Raw genomic sequence first — 12,049 nt, forward strand, 5'->3', positions numbered from 1 at the left:
AAGCCCTTTTACCTTCTAATGACTCATCTAACGCATGGGCAAATATATCTGTTATTAGCAAATTCCTATTTAACAGATGGGCAAAATGAGGTAGTGAGATTAACTGATTAGCCTATGGCTAATATTTGATTGAAAAGACAAATTTAATTATAGGTTCCATTTGATTTCCCTTCATGACTAGAATTAAATTCTAAGTGTTTCCTGCCTCCCGGTTTGGTGCTTATTTCACATGACAGTGCAATACATGCTTTATTACACGCTTTAAAATAAAAGGGGAGGGCGAGGAGGCATGAGTACGTTCATCCTGTCCTAAAAACCACAGAGCACAGAATACTAGGTAAATACTCCATCATTAATTTTCAAAGCATTCCCCTTAAGACAACAGTGAATACTCTCTCTCCCGAGGTTGGTGCAGAAACCTAAGCTAAAAGATATATAGATACACAAGATACCCAAGGATACCTAAGGAATCAAAAAGAAAATCCAGAATTACACAGTCTTAGAATAAAATTGGAAGGCACACAGTTGTATATGTCTTTAGGAATATGGGGAAACCAAAGAGTCTTTTCTAGGGGGAGTTACGGGGTCGGCGGGGGCGGGGGGTGGATTGGTAAGGGTAGTTTTATATTAACAGAATGTTTAGCAGCAACCCTGAGCAAGTTGGTAGTGTTTTGGAAAATATTTTTTTTTTAACTTAGTCACCCAATTCTCACCAGGCCCAACCAACCAACTGCCTAACCCCGTTTTGTTTTGAAAAATAATGTCACAAATCTGTCCAGAGCTGGATAAAATGCACAGTAATGAGTTCATTAGCATGCCATCTGCATACAAAACAAGGAGTTTCCAGGGACAGAATCCTTTGGTGGGCCTGTTAGAAATCAAATTCTGGGCTAAAAAAATATAAAACACAATTTAGGGAGAAAAATATTACAGCTACACCTTCACTTGGCCCGCTGCAAAGACAGTCTGGCTTCTGAGAGCGCTAAAGTCAGCCAGAATCTTTTCCCCCCACTTCTTTTTAATTTCAAAACATGTTTTACTACTTAGAGGGTAAAAAACAATTGCTTACAGCATGAGGTAACGGATGGAGTTTTGTGAATTACACTCATCCCCAAGAAGAAAGACCTAGTTAAAAGCCTCAGTGTCAGAAATCCATTTAGGATTGCCTGTCCTTTGAAAATCAAGCCTGTTTATCCGCCTGATTCACTCAGTAACAAATCAGAAAACTCAAACCTGTCCCCTCCATCTCTTCCGGCCCCCTGCTGCTCCCACTCCACTCTCAGAGAAGGGAAGGATTAAGTTTCCAGAGGCTGTAGCTTTAACAAACCAGAAGCAGTGTTTCTTGCCCCAGTGGTACCCCAGATTTCATCAAGAACTTTGGAATCTGCCTTTCTTCTGTTGCAATCTTCATTTCACTTCAGCTCTCCCTGACACACCTGTGAAAGTGTCACCAAATGTTGTATCATATCAACTTTTAAAAACTGCCAGCGCTGCTAATGTCTGAAACCTCCTGATGTCACAGCCTTGCACGGGCCTGCAGCCCACAAAAGCATGGCTGGACTTTCAGGATGCACAGTGACAGCATCTTGTATGGCTGAGGGCAGAGCCTCCTGAGGACAGTGGTGAAATCAGACAAAGAAAGCCACATCCACGAGGTGTCTGGAGAAGGCATTTGAGAAGCCCCTACAGTCTTCTTCCCAATCTGCAGTGAGAGACTCCATCCAGCCCATTAATCCTCTCTCAAAGAGCAATTTATTTAGGTAATTGTTCCTTCCATCCTCCCTACTCCCTCTTTCTCATGAGAGAAATTTCTCCAGAGCCTAGAATCTAGAGAGAAAATATTTTATCTATTATAAATTCCATAAACATCTATTCCCACCCCTGCCTGAAAAAAAAAAAGCTGATAAACACCATTCAGGCTCCTGCTTGCACCAGTAACGCAGCACTGACCAAAAAACTTGAATGTTAGAATGGTTTTCAGTCAAGCTATAGAGTAGTATAACTAAGTAGTTGAGCACATGGATCCTGCAGCTTTGCTCACTACTTAGTGCAAATCCTGCCTACCCTTCGGTGATGTGGCCAGACTTCACTTACTGATTTTATGAGCTGAGGGCATAATATACACATAACACACAAGTATCTCATTCTTTACACTTGATACTCTAGTTTTTAATCTATAGTGCATTCATCGATGCATATTTTTTCAGGTCCTTATAATTTAAAGAGGATGGATGTATATCCATCCATATCCAATGAGAAGAGTAATTTAGTCTTCAGACTGGAAAAAACACATATTGGGTAACTTAAGTCTCATTTTGCACACAGCAGAATAAAAGATTAAAAGATCACCTGCGAAGAGTCATTGGGCTGAGATATTCCATGAAATAACATAGACATTATAGGCTTTGAGAACAGGCACTTTGGCTCCAAAATCTACTACAATCAAGAATCTAGGCCAAAAATAAGCCCTTTTTGCCTAACCTTTATATCAACATCAAAATTATGTTTTATTAAATTGAGTAGAAACTGTTCTTAACTATTTTTCCTTTACCAATAAGCACAGCTTGGATTTCCCGGTGTGTTACAGCAATTTATTTACAAATCTTGATATCTTTTTGGATTCTAGCAATTAATGGGGAAATAGGAAGTACAGCCAACGAAATTTTCAAAATCAGCTCAGAATCATATTTGGATGTGATTAAAGGTATAAAATGTTCCATTGGAATACTTCAGTGCTCTATCTTAAAAGAATAAATACAAATATTACTTCTTTCCTGGTACATCTGCTTTTCGCATCATGCTAGAACATGTAAAAATTTTCTATAAAAACTATTGTATTACCTCTTTTATACTTACATATGTATATGTTACTTTTACATAATTGGATTCATTGGTCTTTTATTTGCCACAAATATGAACTGCAGGCCCAAGCCACAGCTCATTCAGACATTTTAAACATACCATTTACTACTTCTTTGTATGGGATATAGTTAGTTATCCATTTGGCCTTCTGGACTAATAGGATTCCTGAAGTCTCCCTCTTTTTCCTCAGCAACAACTTGTAGTCATAGTTGTTATCAATTATACTTTATTATTCACCATGAAGTTATTGAGCTTGTCAAAATTCAAGAGAAATTTCTTTTAGAGCAAGGCTAAAATATGCAGTTAATGGGGAACACATGTATACCTGTGGCAGATTCGTGTTGATGTATGGCAAAACCAATACAATACTGTAAAGTAATTAACCTCCAATTAAAATAAATAAATTTATATTTAAAAACATAAAATAAATGAGTCAGCAATTCCAAGTTGGATAAAGATAAAATGCAATACTTTAGCTTTTGAAGGGAAGAAAATTGTTATCGCTCATAGAATAAAGTGTATCATTGTTGCTGTCTCACAATTTGTAAGGCAACTCTACCAAAATGCCAGGGCACTAGCAGTTCGGGCACTTTGAACATTATTAACAGTGCCCAGCAATGTTAGGAGCCTGAGGAAAAGGAATGGTAAGTAATACTGATCCTGCCTTTATTGGAAATTGTGATTATTTTGTTCATCACGGATGTTTTTGCATTAACTTTATTTTTTAAAATATTGCATTAAAGCATTGTCTTGATTACGTGAAAGTTGCACCCAAAGAAAGCACCCATTCCCCTAACTGTAGAACTGGTCCTGCTTTCATAAGTCACCTCCCTCGAACTTCAGGATCGCATCTGTATAACTGAGCCAGTAATCAAGATGATTAGTGAAAGGACCGAAGTAACACATGTAAGAACTTGCTAACAGTCAATGTTGACATATAGAGACATTTACAGAGCATTGCACAACTCCAAGATAAAGTCATTATATTAAACATTATATTTAAAGATGTAAGGGTGATGGAAAGTACCATAACTGAGGACAGAAATTAATCAGAGGCCTTAGAAGGATATGAAGACTTGAAGACACACCTATCTCTAACTAACCATATTTAAATAAAGAAAAAGACATACATTCATAGCCCAAGCAAGCAATTTCCTTTCCAGTTTTCATAATTAATCATCTTCTCATAATTAATCCTCATTTGTAAATTCAGTTTGTCTTCAGATTTACTCTTTTCAGTTCCTAAAAACATTCAATTCTCCAACAATGAAAAATTAATTTAGGAAGAAACACTTTTAATGTTTTCCTCTCACTTAAAAAATTACAGCTCAAACAATACAGGTAAAGCCCTACAAATAGATGCACTGCACGTGAGAACTGTTTTAAGTGGAGATCATAAACCTTTTGGTTCAAGGCAGAACTTTCCAGGCTGAAGGAAGGCACAATGCCCCCTGTTCTCATAGCTAATGATGCTTTCCAAGCTGGTTAGAATGCACTGCTAGTTGCATTTTAAAACACCACCTCTGAAAGCCTTTCCTCTCTCAGGATCTTCCATCAAGGTTTTGCATTTTCCATAAAACTTTTGCACTTCACCTTCCTCACTCAACAAATCCTGAACTTTACAAGAATTCAGTTTAGAGCCTCTCTTTCCCCTGCAGGTTTTGATCCGGGGGTGGTGATGCAAACAACCAGGAAAGTTTTCCGGTTCTGTTTCAAAGGGGAGAGAAACAATTAAAATAGGTATATAGGAAGCTCCACTCAGGCTTGTCCCTTCTAACAGAGAGTCATTAAACAACTTTCTAGTGTCATTCAAAGAACTTATAACAGAATCAGTTGATTTTCATCCTCGGCTTTATTAGCTGTGATTTAGGAGCGAGAACGGCCCTGTTGACACAGCTGTAACGTGTCAGGACCTGTAGTCCATTATTGGCTTCAGGCTTCCGAGTTACAGTCCATTCTTGACAGAATCAATCTGAACGTGAAAGCCTTCCGTCTCGGAAACATGTACATATCTACTAGCAGAAAGTGCTTCTTGTACAACTGAAAACAGTATTCACTTGAGGTAAGTTGCAAGTTCACCTTCCCCAAATCAGCATTGACATGCCATAGCTCTCAGTGTGTTCAGAGAGAGCAGAGGGCTGCAGAAGCCTCTTAACTAAATACCCAACATGGGGGCATGTGTGACACTGGGATCTGCTAGTCAGATCCCAGACTTTGCAAGTGGGAATCGCTGGCTGTTTAACATGCATTCAGAGCCTTGCCAATCTAAAATGGCTGCTCTGTAATACTTTAATTGCAGTTTCATGGAAACAAATTGCTATTTAACTGCAATAAGCATTTCTGTGACTTGGCTGAACTGACAATAGGTGAGACTGTGAAAAGCGACAAGTAACATCAACTTGTAAATGATCTTCGTTCCAACAGCCTCTGCAACCAAGGCACAGGATGCAAGCACCCAGGATAGAATTCCTGGGTGGAAGAGGCTTTGGACATCTTCTCAATTTACAATTATTGAGGCTACCTGGAAACCCTTCACTATAGTGTTTTGATAGACAGATCTTGGATTTACTGTTATTTTATTGGCCCTAAGAAATATTTTATATAAATAGCAGTGCACATTAGAACCTTATTATATTGACATTCAAGCCATTTAAGAGCTTCATTTTAGGTTATTAGTTTTCAAATATCAGTGCTAATCAGGGCAAAAGAATTTAAATAAATATTAAGAGGATGACAATTTCACAAGCTTCATTTCAGTGACAGTTTTCTCATTTCATATTTTATAAGACACTACAGTCTGTGTTAAACTATTTCCTAATAAGTCATGAAGAGCTGGAAATAGTTTCTTGTGGCAAACGATTTGGTTTGGAAAAGCTTCATTCAGGCTGTTCTGCCTTTCGGGCTGTGTAAATCTAACTAGACAGGTAAAAAAACATTAAACTCTTTCAGAGGACAATCTTTTTACAAAATTGTTTCATTAGCAAGATTGACAATTTGGGTTATTGAGACATTTATATGTATCATAAACTTTTTTTTAAAAAAAAGGAGTTCGGCTGGGCTAAGTCACATTTGCTTTTATTTTTAATTGCACTGGCTTGTTAAGGACTAGGGCCATCTTGCTCTATGACGTGGCTAATATTAAATAAGTCCTTTCAAAATAACAGAGTACATCTCACTAATATCAAATGCAGCGATGAAAAGTGAACAAGCAAGTGGGTTTTTTTTCCCCAGCAATGTCGGGGTTGGGAGAGGAATACGATCACTGCTCACATCAGAATAAACCTGAGTGTTTTCAGTAGCTTTCTATCCACAGAGCATCCCCATTAGAGACCAGTTTTATTGTTTGAAATGCCTCTGGTTTCAAGGAAGTGTTTTACCTAAAGCAAGACTACTACTTAAATATGTTCTATTGTATATTCATAGCTCCATTAGTCCTTCTCCAATTTAGCACATCAAAGAGAAGGCTTCATCACTTGCATGTGGATTATACTAACATGAGTGACATTTGTAATCTTATAGGTCTGCAACTTAAGAAATGCTTTTAGAAGCTCGTTATTAAATACGCAGCAGTGCTTGAGGAACCAGCCATATAATAGTTCATTTAAAGTCTTTAATGACCTTAGCCCTCCACATCACTGAATGCCACAGCTGTATTACTAAAAGTTATTAACTATCTCCTTTGAATTTCTACATTATATGGGACACGAGTGCTCATGCCAAAAAGAATTAGAGAAGATGCTTGCATTCTCATGAACACATTTCTCCTTTTCTATCCTGAAGCGTTCAGTTCACAGTCCCTTAAAGTTATCTTAAAGAAAAAAAAAACCAGAACTAGTTCCTAGAAATTCCCCAAGGATCCAACTCTAACAGGTATTGTTTATGTAACTTCTTTTCTGCATGTTTTATAAAGTTCTAATAAACTATTCACTTTAACTTTGCCTTTAAATTCTCCCACAGATCTTCAGCTAGAAAACTGATTTTTTCCTCTTGGCCTGGAATCTCTGAGAGCAGATCCCAAAGGGAAGCTGACAGCTAGCTGAGATCTGGTGAGCCTGACCTCTACAGAACCGATTCCTATTCTCAAGAGACAAGGTAGGTCTGTATGGGAGCTTTTCTTTGGAATAAGAGAAAATAAAACTTAAAAGTATCAATGTGAACACACCTGGCTTTATTAACCTGTGAAAGAAGTTGCAGTTGGGTTCTGCTCACATCCAACAACCTCGCAGAGGAGCCTTTCAGATTGCTCCTCCTTCCAGCACCCGCCCTGAGTCCACTGAATCCTTGGCTAAACGTTTTTCTGCAGGACAAACCTGCGGGCAATGCAGGCGCATGTAGGGAGATTCCGCTGCCTAGAACTGGAGAACCAAATATCGCCAAGAGTACTACTAAATGAAATCCAAATCCTCCCCCAAACATATGGAAAGGCAGAGTCAGTACAGGAGTGTAAGAACAAAACAAAATAAACAAATCATACGGCAGACCACATGAGGCTAAAAGCTCAGCAGAAAATGGAGGCCTCACCCATCAAAGACGACCCTAAGAGCTTAGGGTTCCTCACAACTAATGGAACTTCAAAATCTGTACAGGTATGCTTTAGAACTGCTATTTCCTTCAAAAGCTATAAACTTGGTAAGAGAACAAGATGGTTATGCCACATTCTTTAACATGCTTTCCATCAATACCCAAGGCTTTCCTATTGAGGAAAAAGAAGAAATAGTTGAAGAATCAAATAAATGGATATGTATAAACACAAAAGATTCACTGTGATATAGAAGTGTAATGACGTGCCGTTAACAGAATATTCTGAACTTGTAAAAAGGACCCCTTTAGAAACATGGCTTTGTGCCCCTGCCAAAAATGGCATAGTGAAGTAATTTGAAGAATACCTTATTGGCTCAGAGCTAAATAAAACATTTGCACCACCTCCTTTGACCCCCTAAGATTTTTTTAAAGTGAACTTGGTATAGAACAAAAACACTAAAATTTTCCAAAACACAAAAAAGTAAAAGCAGTTTTTAAACCCAAACTCCATTGAATATTTTTTCTTTTAAGTTTTTATTATTTAAATACACCATACTAGAGCAAATGTCTCTGAAAATATCACAAATAAAAGATTTTTTCTTCATTCAGCAAATTAGAAGTAGGGGGGAATTTCTACACAGTAGCTGCTATGAGCCTGATTTTTTTTTCCTTTTCATTCTTTTTTTTGTCTTTGCCATGGGAGTAGCAACAGTAGGACAAAAACACTTACATGCATACATACAATGTATTTTACAGAGATACAATAAAAGTGTCTGTGATAGAATATCACAAAAGCCACATCTCTTTCCTTTATCTCATGTTCAGTTTTGATTGAAACACATTTCCTTACAACACTTAAATATACAAAGAGCAAACAGAATGTTGTTAAGGTAAAACACAGGGTACAAACTCTGGCCAGTGCCCTGCTAATTGTTAATGAGGGTAGAAAGCAGATTTGAACGCTTCTTTTAATTAGCTTCATTAGTCATTTCCCTCCTCCCAAGCTCCCTCCCCCCCCAAAGATGTCCTCCGGTGGATCTTTTTTCATTTTCTCTACAGTCTCCCATTAGCCCAGGTTCACGGAGTCCTTAATGTTCATATTCAGTCATTTTAATACACCCATAAATGCGGGAAGAGCAATCAAGACCAAAGAAGGTGCAATGGCATGGAGCTGGCACTGGTGCTAGCTACAAAGGTGACTTGTCTACTGAAGACACATGGGATCCACCTGTGATGAACGAGATCTGAGATGAAGGCACGCATTCTGCATTACTCTGACCTTTTAGCAGACCTGCAAGAAATAAAAACGGGCATCTTAGCTAAAATGCTAAATTTGAGAGATATTAAACTCAAACATGACTGCTTTTGTCTTCCCTACATTCACTAATCTTCTTTTATTGGATTACCTCCCAACTGTGACTTGATAGAGGCTTTCTACGCTACTTACCCCAGCAGTGAAGAACTAAAGCATAACATTTTCTACACTTTTACTAGTGGAGAAAATGAGACAATAAATGGACTACTGGAAAGTTTCTGATGTAAAGTTCTACAGTGAATTACTGAACTCTGTAAAAGCACGTTTCTTTTTGAAAAGAATGAATTATAACATCTTGCCTTGTACTTGGATCTTAAAGGCAGGTCCCTTCTCTCCAAGAAGTTTTGTGTTAATATTTACAACTGTGTAACCTTTTGCAAGTTACTTAAGTGTCTAGGTCTCGGTTTCCTCATCCTTCAAGTGGGGATAATAAGACTGTAGTAAGGATTACGTAATATATGGGGAGTACATTCAGCAGAGCCTGGCACTTAATAAAAGCTAAACAAATACTGTCAATTATCATTACTATTTCAATATCCCCACGTGATGTTTATTCACCATATCCTTCTCCACCTATAGGTGTGTGTGTATACGCATGTGTGCACATACACACACACAAAAATATTCAGACGCTACTCTTCCCTATTTCCTATCTGCTATGCCACTTAATATTACATAAATATTGTAAATATATGAATCAAACTTATATAATGTGTTCATGACGTGCTCAATTATAGAAGTAGTTCCACGGACGTCTAACTTTAATGTTTAAGTTAGAAATGATACTCCACACAGTCATCAAATACAATCTGTTTGCAATTACTGCAATGAAATAATATATATTAGGTTTTTATGGTTTTTAAATGACATTTTGAGCTTCCCAGGAAGTTCTTGGTTCACCCTTTCCCTAACTTACTAAAAGCCTGAAGTCTATTAGGAGCTGCAACCCCCTACTTCCAAGCTAATTAAAGTGGTAGAGGCTTAATTCCCCAGAGTAGAGGCTCAGTGTGAGAAAGGTAATTTGTCTGTCCAGAACAAAGCTGCAGCAGCAGCCAGCAAGCATATTTAATAAATGAGCATCAAATGTCCTCTACGATGGACACACACACGACACCAATTATATAACTACTACGGGTGAATTGTGAAGTGGTATGCAAACTAGAACTCTCACGAAATTTTCTTCCAACCAAGGAGATGTGATCTCTTATTTTACTGAAAAACACTATTCTGGATGGAACAATCACTCCTGAATGCAGGAAAGAATTCCAGAGCAGGCGAAATTTATCACAAACAAAACAAACAAAAAAATTGCCACTGCCACAATTCTTGATTCTATGTACATAGCTCTCTACAAGACATTATTCTCCGGAGGGGAGCCAAGTCTCCTTTAGACAAAACAGGCTGTAAGATTTTGTAGATCCTGGAACACTAGTGGTCTGAGATTTTAGTCAAAAGACTCTATGACTTAAAAGCTCAAAATCATTTTTTCTCAGAATATATAAAAGCCAATGACGCAGAACAACTAAACTATACATCCTAGACACCGGGAACAAATTTCAGGAGGATAAAAGTTGAAAGGGGGCAGATGACGGGGCCTATAACTTTCCATACAATTAGCTGCCTTTAAAGAAGGGATGTACAAATAATCAACTCATTACTTTTCAGCCAGAGGATGCCTGAGTATATTTATTATGCATCATGCACTAAAAACGTAATTGGTTCTGCGAACAGAAGGAAAATGGCCAAAATTAATGTCCAATTTTCCCTACCAAAAATATGGAGAACTAGAGAGAAGAAAATAATAAAATGGAGCTATCTGTCATTTCTCCCCATCCCATCTCCTCCAGAAAAGAAGTGCCAGAGGGTTTAGGAAAAGTCATTTTAAAGCCTTCTCTAGGTCCAAAAAGTAGTTTATGTTCCACCAGGCAGTGTTTTCATTATCTCTTCCCCCGTGCCTTCTTGTTAATGTCTCTCTGGACATATTCAGCTTATCCCAAACCTTTATTTACAAAAATTGCCTTGTGAGTTGACCCGGCTCATGGTGAGCCTAACACCAAGGGCAAAAATGTGAGACATTTAGGCCAATGGGGATATGTTCTTAATTAACATCAACCCCAAAACACAGCTTCTCACCAGTGTTTCACAAGAACACATCCTTAAGTTGTATTTCCTTATGCTTTTTAAGAGCTATAATATTTGAAGGCCACCTGTCTCCTTTTGGCTTCCAACATTAAGAAAATACACACTGACAGTCTCTTATTCATTGCCTAATATATCTTGTATTCCAAAATCAATGTCCTACCTCTCCCACCCTGCAAAAGGTTATGGACTTATATGACAGGCACAATACATGCAATGCTGTAAACACGTAAACCAGATTTTCTTTCCAGTTTTCCTCCTAACACCTCCCAACTTTCGTCATCTTATGCTCAGTAAGATGGTACTGTGAGACCATGCTTATACTTATTACACATCTGTGCACTTAGTCCCAGGCTAACAATGCTGTGTCCTGTATTCAGTGCTGTTCAGTCTGGCAACATTTTCCACCTTGTCTCTATATCCTTCAATTTTCATCATGCACATTGGTAACGCTATCATTTTTTATGCCTTGCTAAATCAGGGAAAGAAATGGTATAACACCAGCAACAAACTTAAGATGTAATCTGTAGAAAACTACGACTTTACATCGGAGGTGGTAGGTTTTATTCTTGTACTTCTTTTTTTGGCAAGGGGGCTACCAAGTATAACTACGAATGACTTTGCCTCCAAACTGAAATGATAACTCAAGATGTTTCTTACCCATTATTGTCCTCAACTGTGCCCTATAGATTCACTTAATTACAGCTGAAAGCATAAAAATCTGTAAGTATTTATATGTATTGGCACTTCTTAAAGAAGCTTGAAATGGCTCATTGATGGTGACTGATTAATTTGCAATAAAAAATTAGACTTCCATTCTTACAGTAGTATTCTATGTAGCTTCCCATATTAGTACACTAAATAAGGAAAACTATACATACTTTGATGCAATTAACCTTTACCTAATAATGCAATGGAAAATACATTTAAAATCACTCCATAAACTTGAATAAGAGAAAACGATAAAAGTATTAAAATACGGCAGTATAATTTTAAATAGTTTTCAAATATTAGTCATTTTCCCTATACACAACATTAAGAAAATGTATTACGGAAGACAAAGAAGCCTAATGTTTTTTTCCTGAGATTTTTGAAGCTTGCTAAATTCCTATTTGCAGATAAATGTTGTTTTTTTGTGATCCCCACAACAGACATTAATGAAGTTCCTATTGTAAATCCATAAAGAATTACCAAGTGAAGTGTGCACTTTTT

The 12,049-nt window shown here is 37.5% G+C and overlaps 1 protein-coding gene across 1 annotated transcript in view; it reads right to left on the reverse strand.

The window, feature by feature from the left end:
- Positions 1 to 7,917: 7,917 nt before the first annotated feature.
- The window catches only part of LMO4 (LIM domain only 4), a 16,677-nt gene continuing 12,545 nt past the window's right edge, over positions 7,918 to 12,049 (reverse strand). The window contains exon 5 of the mRNA XM_052637215.1: positions 7,918 to 8,674. Coding sequence (XP_052493175.1) covers positions 8,666 to 8,674 — 9 coding nt within the window. The 3' untranslated portion in view covers positions 7,918 to 8,665. The remainder of the gene's footprint in view (positions 8,675 to 12,049) is intronic.

This window comes from Budorcas taxicolor, chromosome 3 (assembly GCF_023091745.1).
Source record: "Budorcas taxicolor isolate Tak-1 chromosome 3, Takin1.1, whole genome shotgun sequence".
In the NCBI taxonomy this organism is placed as follows: domain Eukaryota; kingdom Metazoa; phylum Chordata; class Mammalia; order Artiodactyla; family Bovidae; genus Budorcas; species Budorcas taxicolor.